Consider the following 18,516-nt stretch of genomic DNA (forward strand, 5'->3'; position numbering starts at 1 on the left):
CATTTCTATAATTTTATAGCTATAACTTTATATTTATATTTTCTATAAATTTTGTTTAAAATGGATGTCTAGTAGTTCTCTGAGAACTTTACTATTTAGGTGGAAGTCCACTGTAGTACTTTGTTTAGGGTTGTAGTCATGGAAGAAACCCCCAATATCTTGAAGCTGACAGTGAGAATTTTATTTGAGCTGATGTTGATGAGGCCAGTATTTTGGTGCAGTATCTTCAATATATATGAACTCCTTCAATACTGTCCAGCCCATCACTCATACAAATACTGGAGAATGATGGAACCAGTACAGATCCTTGTGGCAGACCATCTCTGATGGGTCCAGAAAAGCTTGAACAGGCTAGTAGATGTTCATGATTAATATTCATCTTTCACCCTTATTGCGATGTAACCCATTACTGTAGACCCACATTCCTCCAAAACCAGGATATTCATAAATCCCTGCCTGATATACATGGTTAGAACATGCTTTTCTTCAATGAATGGTAAAAGGGCTATGAGAGCTAAAAAACCTACTTTTGACTTTTTGACTAATTTTTATAATGTCTATAATATCATATTACAATGTTATAATACAGTGTTATAATGCATTTTCTCTCCTTTATTCAAACAGAAAAAATAACATTTTTTTGGATTAACAAAGAAAGCAATACATATATAAATAAAAATAGGAATGGAAATGATAATATCTATTTATCTATCTAAAAATAGGAAGCCTGTACTTCTCTTTGGCCCCATATCTACTTGAAACTCTTTATTGCAACAACTAGAAAAGAGAAAATAAATGTACATTATTTTAAAAACCAGCAGTGAGTTCTTGCATTTCCCTCCCATCTCACACATCTGAAATCACGAATTTTGTTCAGCATTGAGAGCTATGAAGAGCTACCTGTACTTTACTGGATTAGAAGAGGATTTCAGTTTTGAGTACACTCAATTAAAAAAGCCTTCATTCATTAATTAAAAGAGTACACTCCCTGAGACTTGGAGGTAATCTTAACCTGCATTTGTCAAAAATGTATGTCCTGGATAGCTAGAGGATATGAGTATTTTATCTAGGTTCCTGATTAGATAAAAGTCAAATAAGCTATTCCAACTTTTTGGAAATGTACCTAGGAATATGAGAGGGAGTGTTATAATTGTCTTTTTTAAATCTAGCCACATATGGCCACTTTTATCTTTTTACACAAAAAGAGGAAAGGGTGTTTAAATCTAAGATAAGGTGTTTTGCTGCAGCAAACTTGACTTGATTGAATGTGGCAGCGGGGGGTTCTTTTGAAAGTTCAAAACTGGATTCATAGAACCATAAGATAAGTTAACACCATTAGCATGTTCTGTTTCATGTTCTTTGAAAGCAATGAAAGCTTTGCTTTTAGCTATCTTTGTCTGATATGCAGGGCAATCCATGTTAGGTATCTCTATGTGCTGTACTGAACAGGAGAAAGATGATTTGTGCTGGGTATCTATATTAATCTAAAGTCACTGAGATACAGAATGAATGACACTATGAGACACAATTTATACTAACAGTGACACTTAACATTGTCTTCTGCCTTTAAATCCTTTAAAATGTGAGGCTATAACAAGCTTGGAAACAAACATTTTTTTCCTAATGAGAAGGAAAAATGTGCTGATTCTTTCTTGTCATGGGAGGTCAACACAGCTCCAGCGGAAGCACCTTCATCCACCTTAGTGGCTGAAGAGGACTGAGGGGGAGAACAGCAATGGCCCCATCTATATGTTACACTTAAGACATGATTAATCTGCCTTAAGTAGTCACCTTGCCATGCAGTCATTCAATGATAAAATAGGAGTGATAAAATGGGAATAAACTACAAAGTTATTCCACAAAATATGTGTAATAACTCTGTAGCTGCTTACTATCATGCCATTAATTGAAAGTGTGGCCAGGGATCCCATCAGCTGATCAGAACTCACAGCTGGAGGATCCATGTGCGCTCTTGAGCCCCGAAGCTACCACTTGATGCTGACTTCCAGCCATGGGAGCACATGCTCCTGCAACTAGGAGCCTCCTTAGCTGACAAGGCTCCCAGCTGTGGGGGTGCCCCATGAACCCCTGAGGCTAGGAGATGGTAGCTGATTTGGTAATCCCCCCCAGTCCCGGGATACTGTCAACTGCGGTCTCCCTGCCACAGACACTTCTGGGTCACCCGGGTGGCTGGCAACCTGGATCAGCTGATGGGACTTCCAGCACAGGAGTGCATGGTGCACCTCTGTGGCTGGGAGTCCCATCAGCTGAGGTGGACTCCCAGTCACAGCAGCTTGCTTCTTGCGATTAGGCTCCCCCTGCACCAGCAATAAAGCATGACAGGATCTGATTTGTGATCCCGCAATCATGCCTTCTGCCATACACATGTGGTATGACAGGAGGCACAATTGTGTAGATCACACATCAGATCCCATTGCACTTTACCTGTATGTGTAGAGGGGTCCTCAGAGACATCAAGGACACTACATAGCTAATAAGGTTCCTGCTGAGTCATGTGAAGCATTTTCCTTGTAAGCAGAAGCCAATTATGCTAGTTACACCAGATTCATTGCCAGGGTAGAGAGGGAAGTATCTAAATAGAAACCAAAGTGTAGACTTCCAATGGTAGTATAAAATGTAATTATCAAGCCAATATATTAGATCTGGTAATTATGTTCTGAGAAACAGATTGTACTGTTCTAATGCATTATAGGCCATGTGGTGCTCCTTGATTAGCAGATGGATCTGTTGATTTGTTTGCAGACCATGGCCTTATAAGTTCAAACACTTGAAAAATTATGTAGTGAGAATTTATGTCATCCATAGGTGGATAGAACCTTGCCTGAGTTTCCTTGCAAATTTTTAAAACTTATATTTTGCAAACAAGTGTTTCCAAAACTCTTATGATAGTACCAAGAAAAGAAAGAAACACTTAAAAAAAAAACCAAGTTTCCCTGGGAATCTGGGTATCATGGATGAAATCCACCTGCATGCATAGAGTCAGCATAAGGACATGTGCTAATCAAGCCCTCAGAAGAGTACATCACCAGCATTAAGTGACTGCACAGATTTTGTGCTGTTCTCTTGCACAGGGATGAATTTTACCCACCGTGCAGCATTATCTGTAACATGAAAGAATGGATGCCTCCAGAAAAAAAGAAAAATGTAATTTGTAGAAGGAATTAGGTATTATAGATAGAATGGCTGAATCCCATGCAATAATCAAAAAAAGATAAGGTGGTTTAAAGTATGAAGATGTTTGATTAAATGATAGCAGAATTTTATTTCCTAAGGGAGAACTAAATTCTGTTCAATTTTAAGTCTTCATTAAACTATAGTACTTTTTTTTTTTAAAGTGCTTTGAAATATTTGAATTTTACCCTGGGCTACCTTCAGTTTTCACTTTAATCCTATAACAGACTAATCAAGCTTTCTGTAGTATAAATCATTACTAAAGCATATTTCAGGAGATTAAAATTTTATTCTTTATCATAAGATGATTATAAATCATCAAATATTTGCCATATATTCATAATTGACATGTACAACCCCCAGATGATGTCTATAACTACCTTAGAAGGAATTAAAGGATTAGAGATTAGATTAAAGAGATGGCAATGGGATGCAGCTGTAGATGAAAAGTTTGAACAAACTTAATCTTTATAGAAGTATGTGGTTCTCTGTGGGCGCATCTACATGGTCATTAATGTACCATAATTACAGAATAACAGGTACTAGTGTAATATACTGTAATCGGCGTTACTGCGCATTAACATAGAAGAATGCTTTTTGTGTGATGGATGCTTAATGTGCATTAGACTAAAGCTACTGTGCATTAGCACATTAGTATGGTTTTTGCCAGCCATGATAACGTGCAGTAGAATTAGTCCAATGTGCATGAAGCATCTTGTGTAGTTTTTCCCTTTTTTTAACACACCTCCACAGATGTTAAGAGAACCACTGCTATTATTTGTATTACCACGGCAAGTCCTGGACCAGAATTCTCGTTTTTCTAGCCTTTAGACATGCACAGAAGAAAGTGAGGTGCTAGTTACCTACTGAAAAATCAGAATGAGAATCTGAAGAAAAAAGGTAGTGTTTCACTGTAAGTAGAATGAGGCAATCAAAAGTACAGTTATTATTACTGCAAACAACTGCCATTTTTTTCCTGTTTATAAAACCCCTCTTCCCTAGAATTATCCAAACTCATTATTGACTTGATTCAGTTGCAACTAAACTAAATGATAAAACCTGCACTGACTTTTCAATGCTGAAAATTGCATTTTGCTTATTGTATTAGCAGTTGTATGTGGGGAAAAATGCATGTATGGCAGCTACCTATTGTTTTCAAATTTCAGTTACACAGTGTACTGAAACCAGTACAAATTATTTTCCTCCCCTCTATACCCTCTGGTTTTAAACATTCAGTAAATCCCTTAGAAGTGGATTTATGAGTTTATTTTGTATTAAAATATGAATTTCAAACACATTTAGACACATAGGGCACATTTACACAAGATGCTAACTGCACAGTAGCCTAATAATACTGTGCAGTAGTGCATCACAGCATAAACAGTGCTAGTCCACTACTGCACAGTATTATTAGGCTAGTGTGTGATAGTATCACTAAAAAAGTATTTGTTGGTGTGACTGCAGTAACTGGTTACTATTCATTTATTTAGTACTTGATTATACAAGTACTAAATTCAATGTGCAGTAACTGCACATTAATGAACATGTAGATGCACCCATTGGATTCTAAAATGGTGCACTGGGGCAGGGTAAAAAACAAAGTGAGAGAATATGAGAAAAGGTATATTGTGAAGCAAAACCACATACAGCTTATACAATATCCAGAGTACCTATGTGGGCCAGATTTGCTTTAGAGGGTTCTTCCATTTCTGATATTTAAAACAACTTTTCTTTTTCATGTAGGGTTGGAGCACTGGTGTACCCAGGATGGCCCAGGAAATGTCTGAGAAGTGAGGATTTGTAGTGATATCTTTTACTCAAACAACTGTGTAGCTGGGAGGGCTGTTGGACAAGTGCATCAAGTGCCCTTCTTCAAGTCTGAGAGAGAAGCTTACACACATGAACAACTGGTGCCTCCCGAGACTGTGGAGCACCATTTGTAGGCAGCAGTGTTGTTGGCGAGTGGGGACCACCCGCAGACAGCAACAGTGGCATCAGCAGCAAAGAGGCGGTGGTGGGTGGCGAGCGGTGACTGCCCGGAGATGCTGCTGCTGGCATCAGCAAGTGGCAACCACCCACAGATGCTGGCAGCAGTGTGGGTGGCAGGGTGGGGGGGTGAGTGGCAAGTGGTAACCGCCCGCAGAAGCCAGTGGTGGTAGTGCCAATCTCAGGAGGGTCATATGCTCCCCCTATCCTATGGAGGGGGGGCCTCTCCTATGAGTTGACTATGCCTACACAGGCTTCCCTATTACAGAAAAGATTCCATGCAGTTGCAAGCAGTCTGCTTGAAGGGATGGAGAAGGGCTGTGAAAGAGGAGTGAAAAGGTGTGAACAGAAGCTTTTAGAAGACAAAAGTAGTGCAGCATAATAGGCGATCTTTTTAGTGGGAGAGCTAGACCATTCAAGAAAGGGATAATTATTATCTGTGAAGTTCAGGGAGGTTATTGGTAGTATATGTTAGGTTGTAATGAGCCATAAAAACACTGTCTATATTAAGTCCAGATTTTTTACTGTCCAGTAGAGTTATGAATTTCTACTCCCAGGTCCAACCTCTGGAGGTCACTTCTGTCTCACTCTTCAAGATGCAGCCTACAGCTAGCCAATAAGAAGCTCTTAGCTAAGATTCTGTTTTATCTCACACCCATCTCCAGAGCCTAAGCACATGACTTTAGACTCCACTCAGGAGCCAGAGCCCAGAAACCTCTCTTGAAATTAGACACTTTCATCTATCCCTAGCAAAAATTGAATGCTACCACTTTCCTCCTCCAGTAGCTCAGCTAAAAAATAAAGAAACCCCATTGCATTTTGCTGGGGCCTAATCCTATTGGTGGATATGTTGCATATTATCATGGATCAGCCCCTTTTGGGGAAAGATCTGCCATGGGACTCCCAAAGAAGAAGCCTTCTTTAGTCTCCCTCTCCTGATGGCCCCCCTGAAGCCATCCCAGGAATGGCTTATTGAGGGGTAATCCTCTGCTTCAAAACCTTGTCTCTTCTCCATTCCTGACTATCCCAAAATTTATGATTTATCTAGTGTTCCATAGTCATGTAGCCAGGTAATATAAATAAACCAGAATTTTTTTTCAATATTTACCATTCACTATTAGAAGCTATAAGCAAAGTTATAGTCATTTAGTCTTGCTTTGAAAGATGCAATGGACAAAAAACTTCTATGTGCAATAGTGCCTTGCATAACTGTTCACTTAGGGTGCTTATACATGTGCTCTGGTGTGTGTGTGGGGGGGGGGGCATTAATTAGAGAGCCATTCTAAACAAAACACTTGCAGTGTCTTGTATTCAGTGTTCTGCATTTCAAAATGGCAGCAGAGACACATTAAGCCTTGCTTGATGATGTCCAGTTAAAGCGCCCCAACCAACCACCATTTTGAAATGTGGGCTGCTGAATACAGAAGACAGTGCAGCACACTGGAGCATTCTGATTAGAATGAAACAGATTAATCAAGTCTGTTACAATGCGTTCTAATCAGAACAATTCAGAACATGTATATAGGCACCAGTTGCAAAATGCCCTAGTTTCCATTAAATTAAATTATTACCCCAAAACCTATAAAACATACTGATTTAATGAATAAAAGTAAAAAAAATGTTTAAAAGTTTGGTCCAACCAAGAGTCTTGGATGAAAGCAAAAGAATTTTGAAATCAATATGTAATTTGACAAGAAGGTCTTATAAAAACTGAAATGGGAATGCTATCAATGCAGAAGAATGCATTCAAGGATATCCTATGTTTTAAATAAATGTCATCCTATGAATCAAATCCTGAGAGGTTCTGGAAACACTGAAGTCAGTTGCAGGTGCTTAGTATCTCTCCGGCTTTTGCTGTATGTGCAGTAGCAATCAGAAAACGAAGAATTACAATCATCTAGTCTTGAGAAAACAAAACCATATGAACAATTATCCAGCCTTGGTGAAGATTAAGGGCTCCTATAGACGTGCAGGGAGCCAGCTCCAATGTGCTGGAAATCCAGCGTGTCAGAGCAGACTTGGTTAATCTATACTGCAAAACCTGCAGCTGCCCTCCTTTCCTGAACAAGGGTGTTTGTACCCAAAAGCTTGCAAAAAAAAGAATGTTTCCAACTATTTTAGCTGGTCTAATAAAAGATAGCTTGTAGTGGTGGTTTTACCAGTCTGACTGCATTTGCTGTGTACTGAGGTACAAGGAATGGAGTCTGGCTGCTGGCCAGTTTCATTTTTCTTTCAGGATGGCTTATCCCAGAAGCCAATATGCAAGAATGCCAGTCAATGAAAATGCCACAGACAATGGGTGAGAAACAGGGGTGGGGGTGTTGACTTGTAGCTGGAGTCTTTGGGTAGATGTGATGGCTTTTATTAGACAAACTAAATAGTTGCAAAAAAGTTGTTATTTGCAAGCTTTTGGACAACCACATCCCCTCTCAGGCTCAAAAAAATAGATATAAAAAATGGTGAGAGATATGAAAGATGGTCAGACATTCCTCAGGTATGAAAAAACAGTCTTTAGAAACCTGTTCTATGGGAATGCAAATTTAGGAGGGCTCCAGAGATCAGCAGGTTGTTTATCTGCAGGTATCAGATGTCAACCAGACTAGTGGGGGAGGGCATAAAATCAAAGCAGTATTGCCAACCTCACCCTGTCAAAAATCATAAGACCAGCTGTTAGAAACCAAGAGATTTTGGTATGTAAACTATGAGAGGCTATTTTTGAACTTTGTGTGTGTGCTGGGGGGGAGGGGGTATTTGTGAAGGTGTGGGGGGTTGTGGGTGTATGTATGGGGTTTGGAGCCTGGGGGGCGGGATCTGCGCATCATGGCAGGATGCGAGGTACTGTGTCAGTACATGTGCATGCATGAGTGTGCATGCATGCATCTCTATTCCTGGCAAGGAGAGTATCTTTGTGTCTGTGTGGCCATGTGCACAGAGTGAGTGAACAGAGTGCGCACCCATTTGCATGTGCACATTAGTGTGTCTGTGTGCATGTGCATGTGTCTGTGTGTGCGTACATGCATGCATGTGTCTCTGTTCCTGGCAGGGAGAGTATGCTTGTGTCTGTGTCCATGTGCAGAAAGTGAGTGAGAGTAGTGTGCGCTCATCTGTGTTCACGCCTATGTGTGTGTTTGTGTGTGTGTATGTTTGGCGATAGTGGGATGGGGAGTGGAGGAGGGCAGGGAGCAGGGAGAAGAGGCAAGTAGGTGCCCCCCACACCCTCAGCCTGGCATGGTCCCCACCACCTCCCACATCAGCATCAGGAGGGGAAGGTGCCCTGCCCCCCGACCCCCACAAGCCCAGCTCCCATGGGTGGAGGTGGTCTCTTATTTTGTATTTGCCCAGGGCCCCAGTAAACATTAATCCACCTCTGCCCCTGCATCCAGCTACTTGCCCCTGCCCACTGCCGCTGCCAGCTTCACATCCAGCCATTTGCCACCTGGCACCCCGCTGCCGGTTTCTTTGGGGCAAGGGGCCCCAAAAATATTTCTTGCAGGGGGTCCCAAAAGTTGTGGACCAGCCCTGCTGCTGGAGCATGGAAATAAATGCTCTCTAGCAGACTGCTGCCATGTGTATCAGCTTCTCCATGTTGAAAAATAGCAGCCGGCAACGTTCCCTCTAAGGTGTAGAGATCAATGAGTGCACTGCTTCAGTCTGCGAGCTGGCTGCTTTGGTCCATGAGCATGCTGCTTTGGCCCATGAGCACGCTCCCCTTTTGGCACGCACCGGGGAATACCTGCATTCAGGAGCATAAGACTAGAAGAGACCTTCTGGGAAATCCCAGGCGGGGCTCCTACACATGCTGGCAGACAACTGTGCAAAGGGGTCCACAACATCCACTCCAGCCCCTTTCGCACACTGTAGATCCAGGGCAGCCCCTGCCCCCAAACTCCACTGTGGCCCATAGGATGGGAGCAGGACACACAACAGAAGCACTGAGACCTTTGCCACGGCAGTGCCAGGGCCACATGTGTTCAAACAGACCTAGACAGCCGACCATGCCCCATGCTAGAGGCAGGCAAAACCCCCACAGTCGTTGCACCTGGCAGCTCTCTCAATACCTCTAGGGGCACCAAACCCCACTCTCCCAGCCCATCTCCCACCTCTGGCTGTGGTCAATGTCCAGGGCTCCTTCAGGTGATCAGCATTCCCTCTCCCAGCCCATCAGAAGCCCTGAAGCCTGGGGCTATGACCCACAAATCTCTCAAAAGGCAGTTTCTGCATTCCCCGGCCCAGGGTGGCTGGAGAAGGTACGTGGCGTCAGGTAGGGCTCAGGGCAAAGCTTGCCCAAAGGCGTTGGGAAACAATTCACCAGAGCTGGCAGAGCCCGTGTGGTGCCTGGCTCTGCCCCAGCCCCTGTTCCTGCCCCTGCTTCACCTCGGGGAGGAGCTGTTGCCTGCCCTGCATCACTTTCCCTCCCCGTAGGGATGCCAACATGGTGAGGAGTGAGGAGCAGAGCGGAGTGGCCCCCGTGCAGCCGAGTGGTAACTTACCACCAGTAATTGTCCTGTGCCAGCCCTGGTGCCTCCGCTGCACTCTGTGCCCAAAGTTTACAGGAAGCCGCAGCCCAGCTCCTCTCCAGGCAGGTGCGCGGCATTAAAAAGTTACTGCGCGGCAAGATTTTTTATTGCGCACGGCTGCGCACGCGTGCAGCTTACAGAGAACCTTGGCAGCAGGATGCTTTGAACTGAAGCTCATTTGATGAGCTTCAGTTCAAAGCGCCCTGCCATCATTTTTCAGTTCAGAGGACACTGATACACATGATGCTTGAGTGCTTTTAATTAATGCAGCTCACTAATTAAAGTGACCCCCCACCCCCACCCCACACCTCCTGGAGCACGTGTAAAAATGTCCCTAGTGTCTGAAATGTGAAAGACTTGAGGATTTTTAGTAAAAAACATAAAGGAATGCTTCCTCGCTTGGCTTTTGCAAAGTTACCTCTTACTTAAAAGGACCATTTTAGAAAACCAATTGAATGCAATTGAAGGCTAAAACAAAAACTCCCTACTGTTCACTGATTCAAGTGTCAGGACCAAAAAACAGGTCTATAATAGTTATTTCACTGATGAACAACAGCAGTTGGGTAGAGACTGAATGTGTATAACTTACTCATTTGTCTGATATGCATACATCTCAATAAACACAGAATCAGCCCGGTCTCTCTCTCTCTCTCTCTCTCCCCCCCCCCCCTCCAGCCTTAGGCTCTGCAACCTCACCCCTGACTCCTCTCTGAAACCCCCCCAATCTTGTTTAAATATAAAAGTAATTATAAATATATTTGAAAAAAACATTCACAGATTGGTCCTTCTGGTATCTCCATGAAGATCTGCCTATACCTGATACCAGGGTTATTCACTTGCCAAGTTTCAAATCCTGCTCCAAAGTATAGCTGTGTTAAAGCTTCTCAGTGAAATGGTTATAAGAATTCTTTAACAAGGGAAATGCAATGTTTCCCCCTAATTTCATTTCTGAAACAATTTAAACTTGGGCACTTCCCCCTTCTACAAAACATAGACCACTTTGTGTCATGCTGGACCATTGAGGGAGAACATACAGAGTACCTGTGGCTTTCCAGGGTCACCATCTTGGCCTGGGCCAGTAGGAAATTAGCCAGCCAGACCATGCTCCCATCCACTCAGTACAGGGCAGAGGAAATGTACATTGTCTCACAGAAATCAAAATCCAGTGTGGCAAAGAGGGTGCTGAGGGTAGCAAAGAGTAGTCACAGCTTGAAGCAGTCCAGGAAGGCAGGAGGAGTGTCTCCTCGATCTTCTTACAGAAGGGCAGTCTGCTAATGCTGCTGGCTCTAAGTGGTGTACAAAGGTGTCAGTAGCCATGGACCCATACAACAGCCATCACTGGAGGTTGCTGGTCCTGTTGATGATGGACATCTTGTACCAGGTGTATCAGGCTGGGAGGGCTTGCTCTGGTTCTGCTGTTGCTAGATGCTGCCCCCAAGTCATGTCAGGGCAGTAGTAAGAATGTGGACATGATGCACTTTGAGGGCATGTCCAGATGAGTCCACCTTGAGGGCACGTCCGGACCTGTCTCCAGCACTGCAAACCTCACATGCTGCACGTGCAGGCATTTGCCACGCTGCTAATTTACAACACAGTGAATTTTTTTCAACACCAAGAGATCCCAGTGTCAACCCCCTCCCCACCCCCCCATTTCTTATAAAAAGTGGGTTGGCACATGGCATAGCAGCAATGTGTGCCACCCAAAACTGGAACCCAGCTGACCAGAGCCACACTCCAGCTGCTAGCCAGGGTCCATGCACCACATTGCCACCACTGCAGCCCTGAGAGGTCCCTAGGACAGGCTGCTGGGGCCAGCCCAGGTCCTGGCCCCAGCCTCCCCTACCCCACCTACGGCAACTTGCCATGCACTAGAACTTACGTGCATGGGTGTTCCCCTAGGACAAGTAGCAGTCCCTAGGGAAACACACATGTGCACTCATCTGGACACATCCTAACTGTCCACATGTACAGTGACTTCCTAGACAGGATACCAAAGCAGACCCTGTTGCTGGTCTTAGGCACAGAGAGGGACAAGAGGGCAACAGGTTCACTGCTCTCACTGCCATTCATGGATGAAGGGGTAGGAAACAATAAACACAGTATGTCTCGCAAGCTTGGGCAGCAGTGAGATGAGAAACTCCATCTCATTATTTCGGGACTCAGAGATGTGAGAAGGGAGGGTGGTTTCCTCCACTGCCTCTCAGGCTGTAAGACAAGCCAGACTAAGCTCTGCCTCTGCACAGAGTCTGTGCTGTGTTGGCAAGACAGGGCTGAGATTGCACTGAGTAGGAAATAGGGCCTTTCCTGATTGTGAGGGAGTGGAGGGGGTGGGGCAGGAGGTTAGCTCCCCAGTAATAACCACCTGAGGGGCATTGAAAATTTACAGGAAGGGTCTGGGGTTGGCTCTTTGCTCCTGGGTTTCAGCCCCAGTAGCAGGAATCAGGATTTCTCCTGAATGGGAGGGTGCGGTTGGTGAGGATGAGAGTCTGACTCTGTAGTGCCAATAGCCCCAGAAGAGATTTGGATGCATCAGGGGCAGGGAAGGCTTAATTCCTCCATTCTGTTTCTTATTTTGGATTGAGATGGCCTTGTAGATGGAGAGCAGTGCATGGGTCAAGTTGTCTGCTTCTGCAGCAGACACTGACCATCCAGGTAAGTGGGACCACCACAACAAAAGCATACCGTTTCTCCCTTGGATATATGTACCATGTGCTCACCTCGTGTATATTGCAAAGTGTCTCTTAAGGACTTGGCCCCATCCTTCAGGATAATAATGTCTCCTGAAGGACAGGACATGCTCAAGTTCAGGGGCCTTACAGCCAAGCATGATTCTATGAGTGGGGCTCTTTATATTACCAAACATGACAGATCCTCAGTCAGCCTGTCATTGTTGAGAAAGGGTGGAAGGGGAAAGGTGGGGAGACAGCAGGATCCTTATGGCCAGGGTGTCCAAAGGCATCATGGTGCCAAAAACACCCATAATTGTGATGCCATGCTCTACCACTTTGTTTACAAGGCTTAAAGCACTCATACGGTGTTGACCTGGATAGGATATCTGATGTTTTTGTAGCTTCCCAGCTTCTCAGATGCATTCCCCCATCCTAACAGAGACAGGGGTGAGGAGTCACAGGCCTTGGGTGCTTGAGAGATACAAAGATTCCTTTGCAGACTGAGGCTGTGTGTTAGATCTGGCTGGCATGGAAAACGTTAACAATAGAAGTCTCTGATTCCTGTAGCAGGGGAAGGGCTATCTGGATGAGGGGTGGAGGGGGTAAGGGAGCAGGCAAAAGTAAAAGTTTGAAAATAAACAGTAAAAAAGATAGGTAGAGGAGGGAAATAAGGTAAAAACAGAACATCTTAAAAGGAGCAGGAGTGACTTGGAGGAGGCTGCCAAAGCCCTAAGTTTGGCTCTGCAGGGCAGGGGGTGAGGGAGGGACATGCCAAAACATAAATGGGTAAAAAAACACAAACAAGGAGGGAAAAGAACATGAAAAAGACAGACTCTAACTCAGGAGGGAGCGAGACAGCTAAAAAGTTCAAAGGCATGTAGCAGGCATGCCTTATGGAGATGGGGTTCAGTCCCAGGCTTGAAATCTTGCTGTTTTGATTGATGGAGCTCATCCTCCAATCAGGAGGCAGCAAGAGGAGTTCAGTCATGTGTGCAGCCTGGCACATGGCATCCAGACCCTGGGAGCTGTGTGCGGCGGCTCAGGTCTGCAACCTCTGGCGTGCGGCCAGAGACACAGTGCACAGGACGGTGCATGGAGTAGGACCTTTGGCGCGCTTGGCTGGCTCAGGTCCTAAACCCCCCAAATGAGGCTGGGAGCTCGGTGCAGGAGGCGCTGCATAGAGGGCCCAGGAGGGGAACAAGCATAGTGCTGCACGATGCAGCCCAGGCCTCTGAGCCATAGCAAAAGGTTGAGTCCAGAGAGCCAGACAGTGATTGGGCTACTGAGCCAGCAGACAGGGCTGGGCCAGAGGCCCCAGAAGCCCTGCATAAAGGAGCCCTGTTCCAGCGGACAGCGACCCCCCCAAAGGCCACTGCATGAGAGAGAGCAGCTTGGCACAGAGGACGAGGGCCACCCTCCAGGCCTGGGAACCGTGAGTTGCAGTGAAAAGAGGATTCCCACGGGGGGGGTGAGTCACCCCCTTGTTAGTTAAGGGCTCCTGAAAGGGGATTGATTTTATCTTTGGGGTTTATCTGTTTCAGATCAGATACTTATCTGTGGCTTACCTGTATATGAGAGCACTGATATAAGGTTTTATGTCATTTACCCAGAGGGTAGTGTTTTTGTTACTGGTTTAGATAACTTATAAATCTATCTATACATTGTACATATGTTTATATCCATGTTCCTTTCCCTTGTGATGAGTTAATGTAAATAAATATGTATATAGTTAAGTCCCCTGACTGTCCTGGCCTGGTTCAATAGGGATGGAGGGAAACTGAGCAGTCTGCAGTTCCCTCCCCACAGCACACCTGCCAGCTAACAATCCCTTTCAATTGGAGAAGGGGAGTATATACCCAAGTTACCTGGGCTACAGGCCTCAAGAAAAGAGGGAATTAAGCACAAATCTGGGAAAGGAAGAAGGCTGCTATCACCTCAAGAAGTCAGCCTGAGACAGACTCATCAGAGATAAGTCAGCCCAGTCAGCTAACATTTGGCACAATTATAAGCCACTCAAAGCAGAGTTATAATGAAAAATGATGGCAACCTTACCAGTGTGCAGTACTACCAGCTCCACATGTAACATAGAAGGGTGAGAAAGAAGACAGGAGTGACTTATAAAACTGGAAAACAGCTTATCTGCAAATCTAGGAATGGGAGGATTCAGGTCTCCTGACATCCAGTCCCGTATCCTGTTCACTAGAACATGGAGTATGTGTTGTACCTTGTACAGCACAGAGCCTTACAAATGTAAGGGATCCCCCTACCAAGGACCCATTTCAGAGGTGCCAAAGATTGACTGAGAACAAACTCTAAATATTCCATGATTTTTCGACAAATATAATTGTGGTACACTTTAATAGTAGCATCACTTTACACTAGAGTACATTTTCTAGGTCACCTTTGCAAGAAAAAAAGTCAGGACATTTATTTATTTTTTAATTCTGTTCTCAGAATTGGGAGGTCCAAAGTAAAAGGGGGAGTTAAAAGGCAAGCTATAGAGAAAGAGGAATGTAAGAGATGGTTTAGAAAAATACATTGCAGGGCTCAAACTTATTTCCACGAACAAAAGTATTTTTTGTGCAGGACAGCTTACAGGTTTGGAGGAACTCCAGTTTACCTGTGTCCTACTGCACTCATAGAGCTTAGATCAATAGCTAGCATTAACACTTTAATTGAGAATCAACATTACAATAATTGGAAGTGAGTATCAGCATTCTGAATTGCCAAGAAAGCAAGCTGTGTGATCAGAGTGATAACTGACTGTTGGGAATTGCTAAGGGAAATCACAAATGAAGAGACTACATTCACTTACGAAGGACACACAGAAGGAAATTTTCCTTTTCTCACCCCCAGGACAACCCCACCAAGACCATCTGCTAACGAGAACAGGATCTGGGACATAATTGGACCCATGTACACCTTCTAATTCTATATGTATCTTGAAAAGTTTGCCCACATCTGGGAGTTCAATTCTGGAACTCAGAAAATTTTTGGTACGAAAATTGTTAAAATTAAAAAAAGAAAACCTTTAATTAAAAAGGGGAATTGTGCAATCCTTTCCACAGTTTTTATGTTGATCAGATATAATCCAAATGCAAACATTGCCTGAAGAAACACAATTAAACAGTTATTTAGGTTCTGAAACATCCTTTTCCCTGATGAGCCCAAGTAGAAAATCAACACTTCATTAACCTGCCACCCCAACAGCAGTGTATTCTCTAAACATAGCTATGAATTTAATTTTTTTTAATCTGCATGTCTGAATAGTGCTTGGGTCATTGTTTCTTCCAGCTGATGAAGGTTCATATCTCCAATGTTCTGCTCAGAACAAAATTAAATCATGCAAGTGCCACTCAAATATTCTACAAAAGAGGATTACTCTTACCAGTATTGTAGCAACAAAGTTTGGCACCTGCGGCAAAGCCCGCAGTGGCAGCTTGCCCTCACCCTGTACACAGATCCTGGGGGGCACATGCCCCCCCCCCATGCTTGCCGGGGGAATGCACACAACGGCGGGAACCACCCTTCCCCCATCCCTACATGCCTCCAAAAGAGTGGCTCGCAGCTCTGTCCCATGCTCCAGCTGGGCTAGGCAGTGCCTATTGTCGCCCCTTTGCTTTGGTGCCTAGGGTGGTCGTCCCCCTCGCCCTGCCCCTCCAGCCTTGCTATGGCACTGACTCTTATCAAATAAGGCACGTGGGCCAACATTTCCTGGCTGTTTACAGGGAGGCACCAAAAGGCCATCTTTCAGGGATTGTATGAACCCACAAACTCCTAAGTGAAGCCTTATCTGAAAATGCAAGTGATCAGCACTTCTGAAAATCAGGCTTCTATGGCCGCTTGCATATGTTAAAAAAACCCCAGACAAACTGTACTTTACTGGAAGAAGCAGTGCATTACCTGGCTCTGCAGCATCTGTACATATCGGGCACTTCAGCGGGGCTTTTAGCTAAAGCTGATTCAATTAGCTATTAGATAAAAGTGGCAAACAATTCACACTACCTCATCCAATCCTTACAGATGTCAGGTGAGCTCAGCTGAAGTGACACGCTATGTCTTTTGGGCATACACAGAGCTCACTGAGGGAATGGACCAAGTTTAAAGTAAAGCGCCATTTGTTTGCTTTTTTAAAACCTGCTGGCATTGATACATCTCTATCGTATTTACAAAAGGCATCTAAATTAGTGATTTGCTGTTTAAAGAGTGTGTTAAAACCCTTCAGGGAAATCAAAACTTGCAGGTAATCAGAATCCCTGGAAAAGTGGCCACTGACGGAGAGGCCTGAATCCAGGCACCAAGTCTGACAATTTTGGCTGGATGCACATTAAGCCTCAGTAGCGTCTTGTTCCAGAGAAACCCCATGGATCTCCTTCCAGGGTTGCTGAAGTGCCCTGTGCAGGCCTGCCAAGCTGTGTGGCAGTTTATAGAAGGATGTTTTAAAAAATACGTGATGAGATTTTCCATGTCTCCTTGGAACCCTGCCAAATCCGTCACTCCTGGAGAGTCTGAAATCTGTCAAAGCCTCCCTTTGAAGGAGTGGGAGCTGCCAGCTGAGCTGCTGGAACTCACAGGAAGGAAAGTCACTGTTGTTTCATTTTAAATTTATCCCTGACTGTCCACAGTGCACAGGGAAGTTCCTAATTCCTTTGGGGAGCTCCAGTCCTCAGGTATGGGCTCCCCTTGTGGTGTCTCTGCCTCGTCTCCTCCTGGCTGGTTGCTTTTGGCTGCTGCCTCCAGGGAGTGTTCAGAGTTAGACTGTGTGGTGGTACCCTCGGGGTCACTCTCTGCTGCAGCTGCTGGCTGTCTGCCATATTGGCTGGAGGAGGAAGGTGTTTTATTGAAGCACAGTTTAAAGACCCCCAGTGTGGTCATGACCAGGATCACCAGCACCACCACAGCAAAGATGACCAGGATGAACATGTAGTTGAAGGAGGATGAGAACATCTCTACTGCTGCACTCGTGTGGGCAGGGGAGTTTGTAGAGGGCACATCCAAGCTTCCCTGAGCAAGGGTTGGCAATGATGACAGAGTCAAGTCAGGCACTGCTGTGGTCCAGCCCCTGGGATCCTGTGTGCAGGATTTTGCATCCTTCCCAAGCTGGAAGCCCTGTGCACACATGCAAAGAAAGGTGCCTTGGGCACTGAGGCAATCATGGGGGTCTACACAGTTCCTGGTGCTGCTGTTTAGGTACCCAGAGGGACAGAAGCAAATGGGCTTTTCAGCAGCTGTCCATGTATAGCCGTCCCGCCCCAGCTGGCAGACCAGCTGCACAACCCCCTGGGGGCTGGGGCAGGTGATGTTAAGAACAGTGCCCGGGGGGCTGGACCCCTTGCTGGCTCTGGGAAGGTCATCAGGGAACTGGTAGATGAAGCTAAGGGCTTCCTGTGGGTGCAGAATGGGGCAGGTGCCATTGTACTTGTACTTACAGATAAAGCCCTGGGTCGTCTTATTGCAGCGCTGCTCCTTCCAGCCCCAGGGCTCCAGGCTGGGTTGTCCTGCAGTGACCTGCAGCGCTGCACACCGGGAGGTGGTGCAGGAGCTAGTCGGCTCTTTCACCCACTTGTCCAGCTCTGAAGGCTCTTCCTTGAGGTCCTGCTGGGGTCTGGTTTGCCAGGAGAAGCCCCGCAGTGGTCGCTCTGGATGGGTGCACTCTTGCTGTTTCCTAGTTAGCCCAACCCAAAAGAGCAAGGCACCAGAGCCTGCTGTGACTGTGTTCACAAGAGCCAGGATGTCCCACAACTCTGCTGTATTTCTGACCTGGGTCAGGGCACCCCGGTGCTGAGCACATTCATCCCAGGCTTGATGGAAAGCCATTCTGGCCCCATGAACACTGTAGCAGGTGCCGGTCTTGCTGCACCAAGTGTGGCTGCTGAGGGACTGCCCAGCCCCATTGCATAGCATGTAGATGGCTTGCAGTAAGAGGCACAAGGGAATCACTCCATTCATCTCCTCTACCAGCTGTCCAGTAAAGGAGGCTTTTTGTTAACAAATGCTAGCACTCACAGAGCTTGCAAGAGTAAACAAGCGCAGCCCCAGCTGAGTCCTTTTCACAACAATCTAAGGCCACAGCCCTCCTATAGACTTGCCAGAGGAAATGTGTCAGGAATGAGGTTTGACCTTAACCTCCTTGATTTGCTGAAATGCAGATG

The 18,516-nt window shown here is 45.3% G+C and overlaps 1 protein-coding gene across 1 annotated transcript; it reads right to left on the bottom strand.

The window, feature by feature from the left end:
* Positions 1–16,305: 16,305 nt before the first annotated feature.
* CLEC14A (C-type lectin domain family 14 member A) lies at positions 16,306–18,402 on the bottom strand. Its single transcript, XM_019552358.1, has one exon. The coding sequence runs from the start codon at positions 18,311–18,313 to the stop codon at positions 16,970–16,972; it is 1,344 nt and encodes a 447-aa protein (XP_019407903.1). The 5' UTR covers positions 18,314–18,402; the 3' UTR covers positions 16,306–16,969.
* Between the last annotated feature and the right edge of the window lie 114 nt (positions 18,403–18,516).

Source organism: Crocodylus porosus, unplaced genomic scaffold (assembly GCF_001723895.1).
Source record: "Crocodylus porosus isolate Cpor-Errol unplaced genomic scaffold, CroPor_comp1, whole genome shotgun sequence".
NCBI classification, from domain to species: domain Eukaryota; kingdom Metazoa; phylum Chordata; order Crocodylia; family Crocodylidae; genus Crocodylus; species Crocodylus porosus.

Bases quoted from the DNA above. Each gene is read 5' to 3' on its own strand.
- CLEC14A (XM_019552358.1), bottom strand. From the start codon at position 18,313: ATGAATGGAGTGATTCCCTTGTGCCTCTTACTGCAAGCCATCTACATG.